At 31.4% G+C, this 24,970-nt stretch overlaps 1 protein-coding gene across 1 annotated transcript; it reads right to left on the reverse strand.

Moving 5' to 3' along the window:
• Positions 1-5,807: 5,807 nt before the first annotated feature.
• LOC143064598 (long-chain fatty acid transport protein 4-like) lies at positions 5,808-24,604 on the reverse strand. Its single transcript, XM_076237519.1, has 11 exons — positions 24,344-24,604; positions 20,533-20,924; positions 19,215-19,370; positions 18,569-18,638; positions 17,660-17,861; positions 15,206-15,398; positions 14,679-14,822; positions 12,519-12,656; positions 11,592-11,756; positions 10,578-10,724; positions 5,808-6,654 (listed from the first exon to the last, which is right to left on the reverse strand). The coding sequence occupies exons 1-11, from the start codon at positions 24,586-24,588 to the stop codon at positions 6,497-6,499; spliced, it is 2,010 nt and encodes a 669-aa protein (XP_076093634.1). The 5' UTR covers positions 24,589-24,604; the 3' UTR covers positions 5,808-6,496.
• Positions 24,605-24,970: the final 366 nt, after the last annotated feature.

Below are 24,970 nucleotides of genomic sequence, written 5' to 3' on the forward strand. Positions count from 1 at the left end.
TTCATTGTATTGATTGACTCACTGAAACACTTGTTCTACTAACTCCTTTTCTTTATTTAAACATCACCATAAAAGAAATAACAAAAAAGAGACATAATGAATAACTGACCAAAGATTATGAAACTTATTTTAAAAAGGTGAAGTGGTATGAGTGCAAATGAGACAACTATCCACCAAAGTTCAAATAAAGTGGAGGTAAGAAATTACAGCCTTCAAACAATGATAGAAACTCCTAATTTATAGCAAAACAATTAAAGAAAAACAAATATGACAGACATGAACCAACAAAAACCATTATACTACAGGATCCTGACTTGGTACAAGCACATATAAAGAATGAGGAGGGGTTAAACATGTTTGTGGGCACACAATACTGTAAATTCAGAAATTATTGTGTCAAGAAATCTGAATTGGGTGGCCAGTTTTTTGTCGAGACAATAATGATAGTAAACAAACAGAGAACAACACAATATGGTCATAATAAGCACATAATTACAACTGCTATGCAATGCTTATTTGTGATCTTAACTTCCATGCCGCATTAAGAAATTTACACAATTGTTTAGTTAGACTCTTTGAGCTAGCCTGTAAAAGAAATAACAGCTTTCTATTAGTTGGCCATGAACAATAATATTTTGGTAAAAACTGTAGTCTCAATGATCTAAAGGCAGGACATACAAGAACAAAATGGTACTCGTTTTCAATACAATTCATATGACAGCATATACATATACGATTTTCTCTTACAATATTGTCAAAACGACCAAATTCAATATTTAGTTTTAATGTTCCACTACGCAGTCTAGTCAGTATATTACTATTAAAATCATACTTTAAGTAATCTTCTCAACAAAACTCACAATTTTTCACAACCGTTCAAAGTAGTAAACCAGTTCTGGTAGTATTGATCATTTATACGACATTTTATATATTCAAATGCAACATTAGTTTTCTCTTGATCATTCCATTCATAATTCATACCTAGACTAAATAATAAATCACGAACATGTGATACCCAGTTTCTCTTGCCATTTGAGGCATCAATGTGCAGGAGGTTATAAATATCAAATACCATATTAGGTTTATCATATATTATATGCAACCAAAACTTTATAATTCTAGGTTTCCTTAAAATGAACATAGGTAGATGATATTGGTAATAAAATAAAATTTTAATACCCAAGCTCACCTATTGTTTGTTAAAAAAAAATGGAAGTAGTGATTAACACCTGTAAAAACATTAATGGATGTGTCAATTATGTCCCAACAGACAATAAAACTATAATTAATTAATTTTTCCTTATTTGTTCAGGTTTTTATGCCCCACCTACGATAGTAGAGGGGCATTATGTTTTCTGGTCTGTGCATCTGTTCGTCCGTTCTTTCGTCCGTTCGTTCGTCCGTCTGTCCCGCTTCAGGTTAAAGTTTTTGGTTAAGGTAGTTTTTGATGAAGTTGAAGTCCAATCGACTTCAAACTTAGTATACATGTTCCCTATGATATGATCTTTTTAATTTTTATGCCAAATTAGAGGGTTTACCCCAATTTCACGGTCCACTGAACACAGAAAATGATAGTGCGAGTGGGGCATTCGTGTACTGGGGACACATTCTTGTTTGTTAATAAGACAGTTGATTATATCTACACTTGTCTATAGCTATTTTATCAAATTACACATGTTACACTGTACTTGTCTAACAATTCTTTTAAATCAGGTGAAAAAATTAAGGCTTTTTAAAAAATCACCAAATTTAGCTTTTTTGTGAGGATAAAAAGTTATAGAAAAACTTTTGATATTGCAATATATATATTGCATACTATGTGTGTACCTTGCTAGGTCCTTATGGCATGTCAGACAGTTTTCACTTGACCTCAACCTCATTTCATGGATCAGCGAACAAGGTTGAGTTTTGGTGGTCAAGTCCATATCTCAGATACTATAAATGATAGGTCTAGTATATTTGGTGTATGGAGGAATTGTTAGGTGTACATGTCCAACTAGCAGGTGTCATCTGACCTTGACCTCATTTCATGGTGATAGCTAAGTTTTTGTGATTTGGTCTAATTTTCTTGTACTGTATGCAATAGGTCTACTATATTTGGTGTATGGAAGATTGAATGATTGTAAGATGTACATGCCCAACTGGTGAGGGTCATCTGACCTTGACCTCATTTTCTTGGTTCAGTTGTGAGAGTTAAGTTTTTGAGTTTTGCTCTTTTTTTTTCTAATACATGTACTGTATAGAATAGGTCAACTATATTAGGTATATGAAAATATTTAATGATGTACACGTCAGTCTCACAGGTTTAATTTGACCTTGACCTCCTTTTCACAGTTCATTGCTCAATGTTTAGTTTTAGTGTTAAGGTTTGTTTTTCTTAAACTACTAGTATCAGCAATATGTCAACTATATTTGTTGTATGGAAGGATTGTAAGCTTTATATGTCTGTTTGGCAGGTTACCATCTGACCCTGACCTCATTTTGGTGGTTCATTGGTCAATGTTATGTTTTCATGGTTAAGTTTGTTTCTTCAATACTATAAGCAAAAGGTCAACTAGATTTAATGCATATATTGATTGTAAAGTGTGCATGTCTGCCTTACATGGTTCATCTGATGTTGACCTCATTTTCATGGTTCATTATTCAATGTTTAGTTTACTTGGTAACGTCTGTTTCTAAGAAACTATAAGCAATAGGTCATTACTGTGAATTTATTTTTATTCGTTGGATACCAATTTTTGTGTATTTCGTGGGTACAGGTGAACCATGAAACTAAATGTTCAACAAAACCAAATTTTCTATAGGCTTGTATACAGACTTCGGCAAAACCACGAAATTATATCCTTGAATATGCAAGTTTTCCTCAATCCACGAAAATTGGTATCCACGAAAATAAATGAATCCACAGTATAATAAGTGTATTGAATGATTGACAGTTGTACGTGTATTTCCTGTTTGGTTTATCTGACCTTGACATCATTTTCTTGGATCATGTTAAGTTTATGTGATAATTGTAGTAAAGCTTTATTTTTAGGACTATCAACATAATATAAATGGTATATAATGAAGGCGAGACATTTCAGCGTGTGCATTCTTGTGAAAGGGATGTAAATGTAATACATTTGTACTGTGGATTCATTTATTTTTTGTGGGATTTAATACTCGTGGATTGAGGAAAACATCCATTTTCGTGGATATTTGATTTCGTGGTTTTCAAAAGTTTTAAAATTTAATCATACAGCAAATTTGCAATTGCCTAACATTTAAATTCATGGTTTCCCTAGCCGGCCTGTACCCACAAAATCCACAAAAATGTGTATCCAAAGAATAATAATAATCCACAGTATAAGGAGCATTTTTAGATTTTACATAGTCCCTATATAGCTCCAGTTAAAAAATCATTGTACTGGAACAAAATTCTAACTTGATCTCTATAGCTTGTCATGGTGTAAGTTTATAACAAATATCAAATCAATATCTTCAAAAATATCTTCAAGCATGAAGAAAAAAGTATAACTGTTGACTATTTATGAGTCTGACCATAACTCAGCAAAAAAAATTCAATCGAAAACCAAAAAAATTTTGACCTAGATTTTTAAATTGTCATGGTAAATCTTAAAGCCAAATATCAAATCAACATCTTTTCATGAGGAAAAAAATGTAGAGAACTGATTACATCTGTGAGTTATCGTAGTCCATGTCACCATTGACCATAACTCTGCACAAAATTATTTGACTTGAATAAAACCATACCCAATCTGTTACTTTATATACCAAGTATCAAATCAATATCTTCAAGCACGATAAAAAAATAAAATCATATAATCTGTTACTATATACCAAATATCAAATCAATATCTTGACGTGACTCTGTACTTATGTATCCCGTCATACTTTGAACCACACTATTATTTTATTTATTATAACTTTATACTGTTTAGTCAGTTTTTGTTATATCTATTTTGCGTGACTGTATTTATGCAAACTGTCATACTTTGTACGACAAAATTATTTCATGTCTACCTGTGCGAATTTCAAACGCGCAATTTTACAGTAGTACTCAAAACCCTCCTTCCTTGATGGGTGCATTTTACATAGACAAATAAAATCGTATAGTATAATCAAAATGAGGATGTTAATTTGATGTGTGCTTCTTCGTTACATTTGTTGTTTTTATAGTGATTAATATGATAACACAATGTTGACTGCTGTACCCCTATTTTTGACATTTTTAACTATTGTGTCTGTTTGTTTTGTTCAAGCATCGGTGACAATAAAATGGAATGTGATACAACTGTCATACAAGTGAGAGGTTTAGCTAGCTATAAAACCAGGTTCAATCCACCATTTTCTACATTTGAAAATGCCTGTACCAAGTCAGGAATATGACAGTTCTTGTCCATTCGTTTTTGATGCGTTTTGTTATTTGATTTTGCCATGTGATTATGGACTTTCCGAATTGATTTTCCTCTGAGTTCAGTATTTTTGTGATTTTACTTTTTTCAAGCACGATAAAAAAATAAAATCATACCCAATCTGTTACTATATACCAAATATCAAATCAATATCTTCAAGCACGATAAAAAAAAATAAAATCATATCCAATCTGTTACTATATACCAAATATCAAATCAATATCTTCAAGCATGATTAAAAAAGTGTGATAAACTGATTTGCTGGACTGATGAATGGAAAGACATTAAGTCCCCTTCGACAGAGGACCAAATATAAGGAGTATTACTGCCAAATATCAAATCTAATGTCTTCAAGCACAAAGAAAAACTGATTTGCTGTACTGACTTTGACTGTAGGAGACTACAAATAAGGAGTATGATTACCAAATGGACATTTATCAACCGTAGATAAAAAAAAAAGAAGAAGATTCAAAGGCCATGACATGAAAAATATAACAATTCAAACTAGAGAACTATCAGCGTAATATATGCAATACGATAAATGAAAAACAAATAATACAGACTTATACCAATCACCACCACCAAATTACAGGCCGACTCCTGACTTGGGACAAACAAAGAATGTCTTGATTAACTAAGAACAGAATATATACCTCTTTCAACTTTTAGTGACTGATGTGAAATTCAGAAGTTTTTCCCATTTATTCTCACTGACTGCACTCTATAGAGATATACAAAGATACAACTGAAATTATACATGTAGAAACATATTTTCATGTGAGTTTTCAATTTTAATTAGGGCCTCTAGGCTATTCTTCCTGCTTTGTACCAGCCATGTAAAGAATGCCAAGAGTGGGAATCGAACTGAAGTGCATTTTTAAATGTCATTACATGAGTCAAATTGATCAGATTCTCGATAAAACTAATAAAATAGAGAATGGAAATGGGGAATGTGACAAAAAAAACAACCTGACCAAAGAGCAGAAAACAGCTGGTGGACATCAGATTCTTCAATACAGAGAGAAAATCCTGCACCCGTAGGCATGATTCAGGTGGCCTCTAAACAAAAATGTGTGCTAGTTCAGTGATTATATACGTCATACTAAATTCCGAAATATTTAAATGAACTAAAATTAAAAATCATACAAGACTGGCTACAGACAGGCGAAAAAATGTTGCGGGTTAAACAGGTTTTTTTTTAGATCTGAATCCTCCCCTCAGTGATCCTAAGTCACCTAAAGCATGCTGATTGATTGCAGTAGGTGCAATTGTTTCAAAAGCTTGAGGTAGAATTAAAATTCAACCCACAAATTGTTGTTAATTGAACAGATGTAAAGTATTTAATTTTTCACTTGTATTCTTTAATAATAAGGATAACACGAAGCACATCAGTAAGGCATATCATACAATAACAATTTTATTGTTCAACTCACATAATATACACAATTGTCATGCTTGAATAAACATTTAATTCTCTGAACAAGGAATAACTCTCGTACAATAAACAAACAAACCTTTAAAACATTCATTAATTAAAAACATACACTGCCTATCAAACATGATTTTTTTTCTTTCTCACACTGTAGTCACTAGGAGGGGGGCCAGGCCTTTTTCAGGACATCTGGATCGGGTATTTTTAAGCTTGGGATCTCGCGATTGATCCTTTTGGGATCCAGGAATTCTTTTTTCCAATTTTGGGATATCAGGATTTAAATTTCTTTAAATTCAGGACCTCAGGTTTAAATGTTTTTAAGCCTGGGATTTCAGGATCAGGACATCTTCCACCCCCCTCTCACTAGTGTTTGTCAATTTTTTTTGATTTAATAAAACTGGAGGAAAGGAATGAGTTTTCATTACACTTGGTCATAGAATAGATGAAAGTGGTTGTGAAATAGCAGTAGTTGGAGTCTCCCATTGAAAGCTGATTTATTCTGATTATGAATGCTACATTGTTTACTTATCTCCTATGTGACAACCCAATAATCAGACATTTTCATAACCCCATATTACTATTTTTAATCCAAAAAGTATTTCTTCCTGAAACCTAGCTGCCATTCAAATTTTTGCCCGAAAGATAAAAGTTACAGTCTAATTTTGCCACTGCATATATCATTATAAACTTGTACTGTCAGTGGTTCATATTGTTGTGTTTTACTATTCATGTAATACAGATTATCTTTGATGATATTAGGATTAAATCCTTCTTTAGCTAAGTCTACCTTCTTTAATTTATGTGTGCCTGAAAAAAAAAGATAATATATTAATCACTCATTTAGTCTATTGTGTTCATAGAATACACAGAAAGGGACTGTTCAAGATATGAATACTTGAAATAAAGCAAAAACTATCTGACACACACAAAAAAATGGTTTTTCCTAAGTAAATAATTCTTTAAAAAGATCTTTTATAACACATCTGCTCTAAACATTGCTTCAATTTTTGGTATGAAAAAAAAGTATAAAACATTTATTTTCTAAGAATGTAAATATTGACTATTTTATGAATGGGAGATAACTTCTGTCTTGAAGTTATTTTGTCTGCTGTAACATTATCTCCCTTTCATAATAATTTAATTACTATTGAAAATAAAGAATTATAAGAAATGTAGGTTTATATTTTGTATCAATGTATAGAACATATATATATATATATATATATTAATTATATAAATTTTAAAATGTCTTTATTATATTTTGATTCGTAATGGGTACTCGATAATAAGCTTTTCTTCACTAAAAAAGGTATTATATGAAACTGTAATTCATCAAAATTACTCAGTTACTGTATTCTTATAACAATTTTCATGCTTACTATAACCTTTTTCATTTTCAACTGATCAACAGTTTCTCAGTTTGAATGAAATAATTCCCATCGATACTTGTGTTTTGGTAAATTGTTTTTCTGGTAGATAATTTACCTCTTTTATAAGCATATTAACTTGACGAGCATTCAAACGGCAGGATAAAATTGTCTTGAGAAATATAAAGGTATCCCTAATATATCCTCTTGATTTATACTAGTAATTTCTTAAAAGCCTGCCAACTCTCACTATTTGTGGGGGATTTCCCCATGGAGGCTCCCAAATAGAAATTTTGAAAGAGCAATTCTAATACTATGTGCTTCTTTCGCTTTATGAATAAACCCATGCTCTAAATCCAATAATTTTTTTGGCACATGTATATATTGACTACTACAGAATAATGAATTTTATCAAATTGACATGCATTTAATTTATTTCATTAACTTAAAACGCTTACAAACTCTTAAATGATGCACATGTTGTTACTAATTCATTTATTATGACTGTAATGTGTTGCATTCCGAAATTGACATATTTGACCAAGATATGACAACTGTTCATTCTGGCTGTTCCAAAACTACTCCCACTGAAATCAAAGAGCTGATAGCTCTGAGGTGGAAGAAGGTGAATAAAAGGTAATTTGAATTACCAGAAAAACAGCCCCACTAACCTAGGCTGCTTTGTTCCATTTATTGTTTTTGAGATACGGAGGGACATATGAAACCCCCCCTCATTTTTTTCTTCAAAAAAACTAAATATCACTTAAATAAAATTTTGATTTAAAAAGTATGCAGATCTTTAGATTAATATAACAAAGAAGTGTGTAAAGGTTGAAGCAAAAATCATAAATTGTTTTTGAGATACGTCGCGACATGTAAAAAAACCCTCCCCCTTTTTTACAAAATACTAAATAACTGAAAAATAAAATTTTGAATCATCACCAAAAAGTATACAGATGTTTAGTTAAGAATTGAATGCTTCTTTTTGTAACTTTATTGGGGTGTAAAAGTGTTGACCGAAGAACATTTTGTATGAAGCGCAGAAGCGCTTCATTCTAAAAATGTGCGCACGGTCAACGCTTTTACAACCCTATGAAGTTACAAAAAGAAGCATTCGATACTTATAATTACATTTTTTAGCTAGGATCATGAAAACACGATTTACATCAAGTTTTTATTTAATTTACCTGTGCACTTTATTATGGGACCTCGTGTCATCATGAATGATAAGTTTTATTGTGTGATACAACTGCTTAAGGAATAACATGTGATGTGCAGTTAGCCAATCAGAATAACGTTTTATAATGAAACATACATCTAATGTAATTATCTTAATATAACAAAGAAGTATGTAAAGTTTTAAGCAAAGAAGAAGAAGAAGAAGAAGATTTAATTTGTTTGCACTTGCAGTTTTTAAATCCTATATTTATTAAAATAAATCAAATGTCCTGAAATATTTATGTGAATTATTATCTTCCATCCATAGTTTGTCTTTACTTGTTTAGTAAACAAATTAATATCCATTTAGACCATTATTTTCATTTTCACACAGGTATAAAACTAATTTGGCTGTAAATAGATCAAAGCATGTCTGCAGAATCTCTAATCTAAAATCGTAATTGTTATAATTTTATTTCTTTAAATAATCAAATTTAAATTTATGAAAATAATCATGATTGATTAAATAGTATTGCATAAAGTTTACGGTTTTCTGAAGACTATTTATGTTTAGGTCATGGTTCTAGAGGCTTCTTCACATATTTGTAAACAAACCAATATGGCCCCTACACTGATTACCTTTGCACATATGAAACAAATATTTCTGACAAAAGTCAGATTTCTCTTGTCAAAAGGGATTTATATTTATATTGCAATAAATTATTCAGAAGGAGGTACATTCAGTTTAGATTATATTTCTTATTCTATGAGCATTTAGAGTTTAATCAAAATTCTCCCAACAGCAACGTACTGTTCTTGTCAACTGAGTCTTGAATAATTTTATAAATAGATTCAAACCATTTGAAGTAGAAGGGCATCTAATTCACATGACAAAGGAAAACAATGAATAAAGACAACAATTTAATAAGAAATAGATCCTTTCTATTTATTAGAAACAAAATCTTCTTGTCTGCAAATTCATAACTTTAAGGGCGAACATGTAAACAGGGCGAGTTGTTCCAATACCAAATACAGGCATGCGTACTTCAAATATCTACAGTAAAAACATCCGGTTACAAGTAAACAAATAACGTTCATGTAGATGAGATGAAATCTAATAATTTACATAAATAAAAAGGTACATATTTTCGATAGTGATTGTTTTTCAATCCTAATTTACAAATTAAATGATTCAGATGCTTAATCATGTGTAAAAATCGGTGTCAGAAATCAGAAGTTGTTATGAAATTGTAATACACAGAAACGAATGCGGCATACGCAATTCAATGATTTTAAAGTCGGCACCATTGGCCTTCAGAAGACTTGAAGTCTTCTTCCACCAAAAACAGTGCCAGCTGTTTGCTTCTTAAGAAACAAAAAAAGGGAGGTTCATGGAAGAGCCTACACAATCTCTTACCCTTATACACATCAGACATAGAAATTACCTTAATTGTCCTAATCAGAATCGAAATTATTGATGCAAGCTATTACTTTATTGTAGTTTTAACATGTGGAGGCATTATATTCACTATCGCTCTGGCAAAAATAATCATAAATATAATGCCTACCCATGTTAAAACTACAATAAAGTATAGCTTGCATCTATTATTTCTTAATTTCGTCCCCATTTTTCATCAAAACAATTAGTTTTACAATGGCTAAAGGCTTGTAAAGGTATGACGAAGCCAAAAAACAACATTAAAATATATTTGAAGGCCCCCTTTCAGGTTTTGTGGGACTATGGGAGTCATTTTGCATGTAAAACCCCCATGGGCATTTTGAAAAGTTGGCAGGTATGATATTTAAGGGTTACCATGTATTAAAACAAATCTAGAGCTCAATTGCCCTGACGTGTTAATTTTGATTTTTTTTTTCGTGTGATGTAGACTTAAAATTGAGACATCATAATTATGTGCCAATCCTAAGTTGCAATGAGATTAATGCCATAATCAGCTGAACTATTTTGAGTACATCAGCCAATGTTGCAACAAATTTTGGTATTCCCTTTTACATATATTTCCCAAATTAATTTTCATACTCAAAAGCAGTCTATTTATAATGAGATTGAATAACTGTGCACAGTATGTCACACAGATGCATTACCATGAGAGTATAATTGATATCAGATTTAGTTACCAGTCAATCTCCTGCTTTATGGATACACCTATTTAATTCCAGTTATTTGTATTATTAATGAACAGTTACCTGTAGTATCAACTTCACTTGCCAGTCGTATAAACACTGGTCTAGCATAGGGAGGCAGAGATTTCTGTAATGCTTTGGTCAAGGACAAAAGGTCAAGGTTTTTATGCTCATCAACAATGGTTGCCATACCAGCTTTTCCTTCTAAACCTAAAATTATAAATGAATTAGGATGATATAAAGATATAGTCACTAACTGTTTGTTTGAATATTCCAAATCATGGATACATGATGTAAATGTAACCACCACTGTCACCACCACTGTTCTTCATCCCTCATTTCAAGTATTTTCTTCTTTTTTTTTTTTTTAATCACAGTACCTTTATATAAAGATCTCAAAGTATAAAATTGATGTGTGTGGAGTATTTTTATCCCGTTTTAATTAAGCTGAGTACAAATAAGAAATATATATTTTTGAGACAACATTCTTTTTGTACTGCAACTCATTAAAATGACTTATTGTGGGCAAAAACTATCAATTCAAAATTTGAAGCAGAGACATAAAAACTCTGCTAACCAGCTTGAAGTCATAAATAAAACTCTGAATGTACATTGCACAAAACATCTAATGATAATCAAACATGACTGATGTTTCATGTCAAATAACTCCCTTCAAAATGAGTCATGTGATTACTAATATAACTGCATGCTAAATACAATTGATTTATGATTAGTGGTTCCCTATGAAGCGACCTAAACACAAGCTTTAACATGTAAACCTATGCAAAATTTCAAAGTCAATGAATCAAGTCTGAGATGGCAGGGTTAAAAGAATCTCCATTTAAATGAGATGTGCAAATTCTTATACAACCTCTTACCAAACATCATTGACTTACTATTAGGTGTTAATTTTAAATTGCTCTAATCACAGACTAATAAATTGTTTTCTGCAACACAGAATCTTTTTGAATTCATTGAGGTGAGACAAAACTAAATGCTCAGTAATGGATATTATTCTAAGTTTTGACAAGTTGAAATAGATCAAGTATATACATATTTTTCAAATGTATATTATACCTTTCACTTCTACTCCATAAACGACTGAGTCTTTTAGCTGTATATGATGACTTATTATAGATTCTACTTCATACGTTGATACATTCTCTCCTCTCCACCGGAATGTATCACCTGTTCTGTCCTGGAAATAGAAGTATCCAAACTTGTCCATGATTAATACATCACCTGTAAAAACAATATTAACAAATTACATGAAAATAAATAATAATAGCAATAATACGAACTTAATATCAATAGCTACTGAAAATTCAGAAATTAATGTCAGAATGTTATTAATGCAAATAATACACCTGGTTGATTATCACAATAAAAACTTTTGTATTCTGATATTATATTCAATAAATCTGAAATGTGTATGGTTTCATATTTTTACAGTTCTTGAGATAATTTCTCTGCAATTCATGGTAACATTTGTTCGACTTTTTAGCCAGATATAATTTTCAAATTTGTTTATATTTCCCTGCAGTCATGTTCGTCCATTTTGAGTTAGCATGATCACCATCGAGGAAAGATTTCAACACAAACTGAGGTTAGCGGCCAATTTATACACATTCAAGGAGGTGAGAGAGTTTTTGCTTAGTGTAGAAGGTTTTGTTGTGACTATAACATTGAAAAAAGCATTGTAAATGCTATTTCTTTCGTTTAGTTTTTTAATGTTTGTGAAATGAATTAGAACTTATACACCATATCCTGTCTTATCAAACATTGTTTACACAATAATGTCTACATACCTTTTTTAAAAGAAGGCTAAGTCTTATCCAATATGATATACACAATACATACCTGTTAAGAAGACTAAGTTTCATCCAATATGATATACACAATACATACCTGTTAAGAAGACTAAGTTTCATTCAATATGATATACACAATATATACCTCTTAAGAAAGCTAAGTCTTATCCAATATGATATACACAATACATACCTGTTAAGAAGGCTAAGTCTCCCTTTTTAAAAACATCTGGACACACTTTTTTATCTGTTGCTTGTCTGTTAACATATCCATCAAATTCTCTTAATGCATCACCTTTAACTATTTTCCCTACCAATTCACCAGGTTCTCCTATAAATTACAAAATGATATTTGTGAAGTGAGTCTAAAATTCATTTCAAATTAATTATTCCTTACATTTTGAATTCCAAGAACAAAATATTCAAATTTTCAATAAAAACATTGTTAGGATCATTAAGTATCTTGAACATTTCAAAAATAAACTTGAATGACAAAAGATAAAAAAAACAACAACAAAAACTATCTGGCTTCAACAAATCTACTCAGTACATGACATAATGTTAAACGACTTGACTCACTGTGAGTTATGGTTGTGAAAACACATCACACAGTTAAGCTTACTATAGTTAAGCTTGATATTAAATTTTTAAAAGAAGCTGTGATTTGTAGGTCTTGAGAAAAATGAAATTCATACATGACCATTATGTGTGAGAATATATAAGTAGTTGGTAAACATGAAGTTATTTAGAAATTGATGCCAAGACACATCACAGAGCAACGCATACTCACATGGAGCATGATACTAAATTTCTGTTCTGATGTCATTTAAAAAAAAATGTGGATTGTCCTTGACCTTTTAAGATTTTAACTAAAGAGAAAAATGACTATTCTCCTTTACACTGATTGTCAATGACCCAAATTATTTCTTTAACCCTTTCGTCGATGAGTCCGGTTTACCGGGATTAACTCTTCAGACAGCTGACAATGAGTCCCGTTTTACCGGGATCGGAATACCTCTTTTATATTTCCCACTCAAAACAGTGCCAACATGAGTTATCTTTCTTTGATGAATACCCGGATGAAAGTGTAAACATGGCACTTCCGTTTGTTGGAAACCGTGTCAAAATCAGAGGAAATTTACGGAATTTACGAGAATTTGAAATGAGGGAACATTTTTTTTGAAAGAATATGGAAGAATTGAAGCCAAACTAGTATATTTTTTTACATAAAATGTCGTTTTATGTACAAAACACTTGGAATGGACATCGTTCAGTGTGAGGAATTTGTACAGCCTCGTAAAATTTTTCAAAATTTTGCCGTTTTGGGTTAAAAAATTACGATTTTGGGTCAAAGAGCAGAATTTTGAGAATTTCACCTCAATAATGCCAAAAATTTGAATATTTTATGAAGAAAAAATTATCAAAACATGAACAAAACTGTGAACATAGTGTTAGTGAAAGAAATAAATACATAAATAACTACAAACAAGTTTTTATTGACATTTATTATGAAGATCTCTCACTTAAGTTATAGTAGCCAGGGAAGCCATCGTCTCAGAGTAGCTTCAGTCTGGGCAGCAATCGGTGAAAGGGTTAAGGTGGAAAATTTCATAATGGTAATTACTCATGACCATGTAAACCTGTCAATTTGAATCATTGTTCTTTAAACTTAAAATTGATATTGCCTATTTGTTTAACGTACAACAAGAAGAAGATTTAAGTGCTAACATCTAGAATGTTGAATCAGTCTTATTAAAAAGATTTATATAAATCATTAGAATGTCACAATTTTGTTACTACTGAATGAAACTATTTCTGGGCATTTTTTTTGTGTCAAGATAAAAGCACTAGAGCGGTCCAATAATTCTTAAAAATTTGCTGTTTAAATTATTCCAAGTGTTATACACATAAATTACCCTGTTGTTAATAAGCACAAATGTTTTAATGGGAAAAAATTAGAAAGATTAACTTTAAGCGCATTCATTTTTATATGATTTTAGATGACATATTTAACCACACTTGAAAATAATAAAATCATTCCTAAATAATTTTTACCTGATATCTTTTACATTTGTTCTAGGAAGAAAATATATTTAGTCTTTAATTTTAAAATAGTTGATGTCAATGATTTTGGAATTTTATTATCATGATTAAATTGTTGAAAATGAAGACCAAAAAAAATAGTTCTTAACCTTAGCTAGAAAGACCCTTGAAAACCTAGTGATCATGTATTAAACTTTCATGTTTAGCTTGAAGGTAGAGAATCACATAAATATCAAGTCTTGGCCTCTCTTACATCTGTAGGTTAATGTCCATGATGATTATGTTTATCATGTTTTGGTCATATACATACCTGGCTTTGATTTTATACAGATACCATTTTTGTCTCTCAGGTACTCTCCGGTATCTTTGTTAAATCTAATCAGAGTGATAGGATAAAGGAAGGGAGCAATCATTGTAGTAAATCCTACTGCTCCTATTGTGTTATCTGGATTCACTGAAATATAATATACACCATGATTTTCTTACAAAAGTTTCAGTTATCTCCCTTTTTTGTATACAGATAAACAGCATTGAATGAATCTTTTGCATTAAACCATAGTTCAAAATGTTCAGATACATGTGTGTAATCTAAAAAAACACATATTCAAAAATCTTTTGTGAGTACACCTTTACTTCAGAAATTCAATTGCATTGTCTGAAAAAAAAAGTTTAGATACTTCATCTTATTTCTTTCATATCAGTTCTGAATTAAATTACTTAACATCAGAATGTCTAACATAAAGTTTGAATTGTGAAACAGACAGTCCAAGTAATTTTAGTATATTTTTTCACCACAAATTAATCTTTGACTTCAATTTAAAGCCTTCAAAATCTTACTTGTATTACAATTTCCTTCTGTTGCTCCATAGAATTCACCCATTTGTTTAACACCAAATCTATCTTGGAACATTTTCCAGATTTCTGGCTTCAAACCGTTTCCAAACATAACTTTGACTTTATGCTGATTGTCTGTAGGTTTTGCTGGAGTAGCTAACAAGTATCTACATATTTCTCCAATATACTGTGCAGCCTGGTTAAAAAGAAGTTTCTTAATTAATTTTCATTACATAAACTTCTGTTGAAGTCTAGTCATTGCTTTAACAGGAGAGGTGTGGATTAAAAATGCAACAAATATAACTATAACATATTCCATCAATATACAATTCCCTCTCCTGAAAATAATAAATCATTTTCTTACAAGAGGTTAAATTTCATTCCAATGTTGTTTTTAACGAGGCTCTAGCAAATTCCACTTCAGAAAGAATAAATCAACGATACTTGTTTGAGGTGTAAATATAAACAATATGCAACAATATACCAGACCAAGTAATGAAACAAATATAAATTTGAATACAGTTTTCAGCTTTTCAGTACAACTATTATATTTCAAAATTTGTTCTGTATTATAGTCCATCTGTCCCAGCGGTCACTTTGCTAAAACAATGAAATAGAACTGACAAATCACAACTTTTGAATAATATGATGCATTATATTATAATAAAAACAAGAATGTGCCCATAGTACACGGATGCCCCACTTGCAATACCATTTTCTGTGTTTTGTGGACTGTGAAATTGGGGTAAAAACTCTAATTTGGCATTTAAATTAGAAAGACCATATCACAAGGAACATGTGTACTGAGTTTCAAGCTGATCTGTTGATTGGACTTCAACTTCATCAAAAACTACCTTGACCCAAAACTTTAACCTGAAGCGGGATGAACGGACAAAAGGACGAACGAATGGACGCACAGACCAAAAAACATAATGCCCCTCTACTTAACATACCTGTCAACCTGTGACGATGAAAATGCAGGTTATGACCTGCATTGAAGAATGAAATCTCAGGTCATAAGGCATACAAAGTTTTTCAAGCTGGATTTCATTATTATGGGGACATTTTTCTTATAACATAAAGCAAAAGTTTCTAAAACATGCTCACTTGGTTAAGTTACTTAAAAGAAAAATTTTAAATATTATTTCATTACTCTTTTAGAAGCTATTTTGACACTTTTGTCTGACACTATCTAGCATCTACTATAATGAAGAATGACTGAATGAGTACTAAGGAAAGATATGTGAACCATATACATGTACCAGGCATCCATTTAAAAGTATTGCTTTCATATCTAACCAGATGCTTCGCAGGGCGCAGCTTTCTAAGAAAGCAGAGGTCGAAACCCTGAACAGTTGGGGCAAGTATGGACACAACATTTAAGCTTGATACAGCTCTGAATTTGGATTGTGATTAAATAGTTGACACAACATAGGTTTCTGACACAGAATGAATGTGGTCTAAGAACTTAAAATTAAAATCTTAAAAAATTTGAATTGGACATTTACCTATTATGATCCAATAGCCAAAATCTAAATGCATGGTTAGATTCAGCATATATATATCATAGAACGCCAAGAATTCAATTTTTGATGAAATCAAATAATGTTCAATTTTAGACCCTTTAGACCTCAATGTGGACCAATTTGATAATCGAGCCCAAATATTAAAAATTTAAATACATGGTTAAATTCAGCATATTGAAGAACCCCATATATTCAATTTTTGTTGAAGTCAAACAAAGTTTAATTTTAGACCCCGATTTGGACCAACTTGAAAACTGGACCCATAATCAAAAATCTAAGTACATGTTTAGTTTCAGCATATCAAAGAACCCCAAGAATTCAATTTTTTTGTTAAAATCAAACCGAGTTTAATTTTGGACCCTTTGGACCTTAATGTAGACCAATTTGAAAACAGGACCAAAAATTAAGAATCTAAATACATGGTAAGATTTGGCATATCAAAGAACCCCAATAATTCATGTTTTGATGAAATCAAACAAAGTTTAATTTTGGACCCTTTTGGCCTCTAATTCCAAAACTCCCAAAATCAATCCCAACCTTCCTTTAGATGGTCATAAACCTTGTGTTAAAATTTCATAGATTTCTATTTACTTATACTAAAGTTATTGTGTAAAAACCAAGAAAAATGCTTATTTGGGACTTTTTTTACCCTTAATTCCTAAACTGTTAGGACCAAAATCCCAAAAATCAATCCCAACCTACCATCCCAACCTACCCATTCATGTAAATCAACAAATATCTTGAAGCTATCATGGAAAATGGTGCAAACCGGTTTCTGTAGAAACTATGATCCTGTGAACTAAGTTGGTGTCAAATACTATCTTATGTACACCTCTTCTTTTTTCTATAACACATATATATGTGACATGATTCAAGCGTAGAAATAACAGACATTTAAAGAGGTTGATTACAAAAGTAATCATGTACTTACAGTACAATTGTATTGAATACAGTCCTCCCAAAATCGGCTGGCAGAAAATTTCTTCCGAACGACTAGTGTACACCCTAAGACTATCATACTACCAACTCCTACCACGCCCCCTGCTGTATGGTACAATGGTAATGTATCATAGACAACATCCTTCTCTGTCATATTAGCTAAGGAAGTAGCACCAACGGTCATATAGTAAAATCTGGAAAGATCAAAACAATAAAAATAGTCTCAGATAAAAGTAGCACCAACTGTCATATAGTAAAATCTGGAAGGATTAAACAATTAGAAAGAAAACAAATCTATTGAAAGACAAATAAATGTATATAATTTTACAAAATAAAAATTCCAATATGAGACAGAAAAATTGTCTTGAAATTCTTGTATTTCTCATATAACCAGGGGTTGAAAATTTTTGCACTGACACTTACTCAGGAATTTTATTTAACCTTTTATGAAGAAAAACAAAGTAAAGTTTATTTCATACGAAAAATTGTATGATGAGCTAAATCAATCTGGCAGTGTGGATTACATGAAGGCCAGTCCTATTGGCCTTCTAGGAGAGTCCATGATCAGTGCCTTCTTCTTTCTGCATCTTAAATTCCTAGGGAAATTTAAACACAGGACTATCTAATAAATAATAAGACTAGGGTAATTTGATAATATATTAGACATTTGAGGTGGTACCTAACACTACAGGGAGCTAACTCTGTAAAGTCAGCACAACGTTTTAATTACGTTGTGTTGTAAAGGAATATAAAGCTTCTCAATGATCAAATTGCTATATAACCAGTGTAATTTTTCTGACAAAACGGTTGGTTCAAAAAAATTTTAATTTTTATATTTTTGTTTAAGTGTCAAAGTTAATAGTGTTGGGTACCACCTTAATAAGGCTATAAAAGTAAATACCTAGAATGACTAATTATAGCTGCCTTTGGTAACCCTGTGGTTCCTGATGTAAATACATAAAATAATTTCTCTGTAAAAAGAAGAAAAGAAATTATTCTATATATATTTTAGACAATATACATGATATATAAAAGTTTTAAATTAGGCACATAATTTAAAAAGAGTGCAGGAATTCAATGCTTTATTGGAATTCAATATTGAGGCTCTGAAACTTACATGAAACCAATATTTCATTTTATGGACATTAATTGGTCTCCTGGGAGTCCAAAACTAGATTAGGTGCTTAATCATCTTTTACTGTGACAAGTTTCTAGCTAGATGCATCTCCATGAGAATTTCTGTCATAGGATATGTGCGTTATTATTTTTAAAAGCTTATAATTGCATATGCAAGTAGTTTTCATTGACAAATGACTGACAAATTATAAAATTACCTATATGTCCAAAGATATAATACTGACTTTGGTTACCTGTTGACATTATTACCTGTGTAACCTACTTTGACATTACATATTGACTGTACAGTATTACCTGTTGAACCTACTTTGACAGCAGGTGGAGGGTATGTAGGACTGCGAGACAGTTCTGACTGTAACATTACTAGAGACAAGACTTGATTTGGTGACATATTACCAGTACAGTATTACCTGTGTAACCTACTTTGACAGCAGGTGGAGGGTATGTAGGACTGCGAGCCAGTTCTGACTGTAACATTACTGGAGACAAGACTTGATTTGGTGACATATTACCAGTACAGTAAAACACTACTTTGTTTTGTATCTGTGAAGCAACATCAGCCAATGCTGAAATAAAAAAATAATCACCGATTTATCTTTTAATAATTAAATGACTTGTGTGAAGTATTCACACTAATCTTTTATGATTTCCTTAACTTCAGTACTAGAAAAATTGAAAATGTTTTAGAATGTTTTACATACATTGTAATCTTAAAAATAGATCATTTGTATCTCAAAATTCAACAAGCATTCAGTTAATATGAGTACTCTTATTTCGTTGCTTTGTGTCTATTATCTAAATGTTAGTTGTTTCTGTGTCTGGTACCGATCTAATGAGTTAAGCTTATTATTGTTAATGAATTTTACAGATGGTTCTTATGTTGTGCTGTTATAACACTGTGCAAGATCAGGGGAGGGTCAACAAGCTAGACGATAAAGACGTTTTCACTCTTTGTAGATTTAGAACCGTAAATCACAAGCTCCCAATAGAATCTGGTAGATGGAAAAACATACCCAGAGAAAATCGAACTTGTAACTTATGTAATAGTAATGAAATTGGAGATGAATTTCACTATATTTTAGAATGTACATATTTTTCCGAAGAAAGGAAAGAATGTATAGATGAAAAATTCTGTACCAACATTAATACTCTCAAGTTTAAAGCAGTTATGAATTTTTCAAAACAATCAAAACTTAAAAAGCTGTGTAAGCTCATTAGAATCATTAATACAAAAATGGATTCTCTCTGATAAAATGGAATCCTCCAAACCTATGCATTCTTTTCTTCTCTATTTGCTGTAACCTCACCATGTTTTATAGTATTATTATGTATGTCTATGTATTTCTGTATACCATTGTATCAACATAGGTTCTTCAGAATAAAATATATATTTATAGTACTCACAAAACTTTCTTTATGTGTCTGTCCCAAGTCAGGAGCCTGTAGTTCAGTGGTTGTTGTTGGTTCATGTCTGTCATGTTATTTTTAGAAAATTGTTTTGTTTTGTCCTTGTTGAACATTGTATGGTGGCTATTAATTGCTTACATTCACTTCATTGGAACTCTGTTTGATAGTTGTGTCATTGGCAATCTTACTAGATCTCCTTCTTTTTTTTTATATTAGTTCCATTTTTAGTTGTACAGCTGCCCTTACAATAATGTATGTTCAAAGGATATTTATTTAACATAAATGTGTTACTCAATTAATATAACTTTTTTTATTACATACCATCTGATAAATCAGGAGTAAATATAATAGCTTTTGAGTCTGCTGCATTTATGGAATGTGAAAGTGCTACATCTCTTTGGTTGTAATTAATTAATGCCGCTACAACACCAATCTTGGCCAAGCCCAACCAATAACAGACATATTGTATTCTGTTCTCTGTGAAGCATAGTGCTACAACATCTCCCTTACGATACCCTGCCTGATAAAAGTAATTAGCGATTTGATTGGACAGATTCTCCACCTCTTCAAATGTAAGTGTTCCTTCTTCTGACACAAGACAAGGCTTTGATGGATGTTTCTTAGCTGTTTTTGTAAATATCATAGGTACTGTAATATTATTTTGGATATGGTTCTTTGTGGCCAACTTTAACTTGATTAATACTTTCAATGCCCTGTAAAAAATGCACATGTATTAAGTAAACATAATAAATAAAAGGTTTTGAGAAAACCTTAATTAGGTCTAAAAAAATTACTTTACAGTATCTAAAACATCCTCATCCATATGACATTGATCAGTCCAGAGAAGTAATCTATTTATAAAAAAAAATACATGAAAATTCAGGCAAAAACCAAAAAAGTACATAAGGAATAGAAAATCACATACAGCATCTACATGTACATGATGTATGCTGTTTGAAAGAAAAATAACTTTAAAGGATCTCATGCAGCAAATATCCTGCAATCTGATTGGTTAACTACACTGGTGTAAATAACACCCCACCCTTGTTCATGATGTTCACCATAGGTTAAATAAATTTTGCCAAAAATTCCCAAAAAATAAAATTTTGCCAAACTATAGAATAAAACAACATTAGCCAAAGAAATAAATTTGTTATCTTGGTGTTATCAAAGGTGTAGAGAATTTTACACAAGTGTAAAATTCTGTACACCCTTGATTACACTAAGATTACTAATAATATCCACCTCCCAAGACCTAAAATATAAGCATGACTTATAAGATTATGAAGTAACAAAAGATTAATATTAGTATTTAAATAATGCACACAATAGTGAAAGCTAATTTATTATGGCAAAAGAAATAAATTTTAAGTAATATTATGTAAAATTAATGGTAAACAGAAAAATAAAATAATACAGGGATTACTATTTGTTTGTGGTTTGTAATCCTTGTATATTTCTTAGTTAAACTATCTAAATGAACATGTTAAGCAGTTTTTCAATACATGTATAGAAATCAGTTTTTTTACCTTATTGGCTAAAAATGAGCTGCATCATACATGTCATATAGAAATCAACCTTGTGAAATGAGCTGCATCATACATGTCATATAGAAATCAACCTTGTGCAACTTCATCAAAACATGTACTTGATCAAGACTGTGATTGATTTTAGAATTTTTTCAAATACAAAATTAAAGATACAGTATTTTAAATGTTAATCTGTTTTGATGGTTCTTATATTTTAAACTCAATTTTCAGTAAGTTCAGAATTTGAACAAATGTTTTTTTAACACAAAATAAGATAACAGATGTATTCACTTTTGATATTAATTTACATAAATTTGATTTCTATCAGACAGAGCTGCTGTTGTTGGTAGCAGATTCCATTGTTCTATATTGTGTAGATAAAATGAAAATTTTATTGGTTTGAAGATGTTTATAATGGTTAGTATGTGTAGGTCCTATTCTGCTGTCTAATGTAATGAAAGATTATTAGGGTAGATTGTTAAATGAAGTTGTTTAACTTACAAAATGATTTACAGAATACATGGACAACTGTCAACATATATTTGTTCCGCCTAACAGAAGTTAAAATGGAAACTTTGTTATAAACATTGTCATAATATCTATTCCTGTTGGAACAAATATTTTATACCATTTATTCCGTTAGGAACATACACTGTAATATTTATTCCTGTGGAAATTATATTCCAGAATACATTTTCCTTTTGGAACTTATATTATGAAGGAACTAGCTTCTATTTCCGTGACACGACTAGTCTACACTTGTAGTTTGAAGCATCTTTTTTAAAGTGTTGGCCACAGTTCATGTAGGTAATGAGCATATTTGTGACAGTATTGTTGTATCTACAACAAGTATTTAGGTGAGCAGCTCTTTGTTGGACCATCTGAATTTGATTGATTTCTTGTTGTGAACTAGAGGATCCCAGACACAAGAGCACAAGAGCACAACTCCAGCTCAGCTGTATTACTTCAGTTCCAGAAATTGTCTGTTTCTTCTGTATCCAACTTCATTTTATACACTTTATAACATCATAAAACTATGCATGGATGGGATTAATTAACATCCTGGTCTATATGAAAAGATCAATATAGGGGTGAAGTATTCAACAGGTGAAGCCAGGGGTCAAACTAGAAAAGTATGGTTGAATTTTAGATGTGGAATAGAACTCAGAATGGAAATGAGGAATCTGTGAAAGCATGACATAGAGACAACAACCCTACCAAAGTGCTAAAAAAAAACATTAAGGCATGAACCCATGGGTCTTTCACACAGCGAAAAAATTCTGCAACCTAAAACATGTCATACAACATGTACAATACAACTTTTTATAACCCAATATTGAAACAACAACTATCTGAGTACTCCTATTTCCAAATATCAAGGTTCATCTTTGAAAATCATTTATTCCAGGATATTCCATACATTTGTACTTCGGCTCCAGGGTCTTTCCTGTACCAGGAAGAAAAAGAAGATGAGGGGTGGTAGGAGTGGTCCTGATCCCGATATCTTGGGCTTTAAAACATGAAATCCTGAGGTCCTGATTTTAGGTGCCAGGTCCGTTCGCGCCCAATACACTTTCGCACCCTACACGTTCGCACCTCGCACATTCACACCCAAGGTCCGTTCCCACCCTACACGTTCCCACCCAATTTTAAATCAAATTCCAGATGAATAATTAGAAAATCATGATTGTTGTTTTATAATTTGCTTTGATGGAAATACTGCATGTATTTAGCTTGGTATGAGTAAAACACTGAAGATTTTAAATGAAACAATTGAAAAAATTATGGCAATACACTGACCAAAACATATTATTAAAATTTATTCAACACAAAAAAAAAAAAGTCATCAGAATGTCTGAATCTCACTTTTTTTTTTAAACAATCATGAAATAAAGTTATACAATGTAGCAATACACTAACCACAACATGATTAAGATATATTTATCACAAAAAAAAAACGTTAACAGAATCTCTCTTTGTCACGTTTATTTAGAAACAATGATTATTTTTTTCAACAATAGTATATGCACTATCCAAAACATAATTGATATTTATTTAACACAAAAAAAAACAACATTGTCTCACTTTATTTTGAGACAATGCATATATGACAACAAATATACTTAGAGGAAAACACTTGCCAAAACTTGATTACAAAGTTAATAAACAAAAAACTAATAAAAATTGGGTGTGAACGTGTAGGGTGCGAATGGTCTTTCCGTGCGAAGGTGTAGGGTGTGAATGGTCTTTCCGTGCGAAGGTGTAGGGTGCAAAAGTGAAAGGGGGGCAAATGCAATTGGGCGCGAACGTGAATGGTGGAGAACGGACCCGGATTCCCGTTTTAAAGAAATTGAAATCCCGCTATCCTGTAGTTCGAAAAAAAGAATTCCCAGATCCCGCAAGAACCAATCCTGAAATCTCAAGCTAAAAAGAAAACCAGATCCTGGAGTCCTGATAAAGGTCCTTCTTAATTCCTTCATTTATATATATCTGTTAAACTGTATGGCTTTACAAATAAATGCATTGCGCTATCAGTTTTGTTATTTTGATGTTATTGGTAACTCACTGTTTGGACTTTGAAGTTCTTTTGATTTTATACTTACTTGGCATCTCTAGGAAGTGTATTTATCACTACCCATATGAATTTCCAGCCTCCAGTAGCTAAATATGTAGCTATAATTAAAAGAGTTGTTATTTGGCAAGAAAACCCGAATCCGTAGGACAAAATTGCACCAAGTCCAAAAAACACTCCACACTTTACGAGAGACATGTTGTCAATGACGGAGTACAGAGTCCGGCTCAAAGACTGTGCAATCCTAAAAATATAGTTGGAGTTTGACCCCGGCATAATAATGACCAAACAACACCTAATTTGTATCACTACACATTCAAAAGAAATACTAGATAAAATATCAAACACATCTATTTTAAGAGATCAAACTATTATTTTAATATCTATTTATCTACCAAAAATGTTAGAAACTTCTGCAAGCGGTATATGGTTCATCTGTAAATTTGTGTTTGCTTGTAAAACTACCGGAAGTGTTTTAGCGCATGAATACAAGCACCTGCTAAGGGAGCCTATCAAATGTTTATACCGTAACTAAGTCGGGAGCGTTAATTTCAAGAATCATAAATAGTACATCGTACTACACATGCTACACACAGGCACTCGTCTCAGAATATTTATATATATATATATATATACCTTCATATAACACAATGTACTT

Source organism: Mytilus galloprovincialis, chromosome 2 (genome assembly GCF_965363235.1).
Source record: "Mytilus galloprovincialis chromosome 2, xbMytGall1.hap1.1, whole genome shotgun sequence".
NCBI lineage: Eukaryota > Metazoa > Mollusca > Bivalvia > Mytilida > Mytilidae > Mytilus > Mytilus galloprovincialis.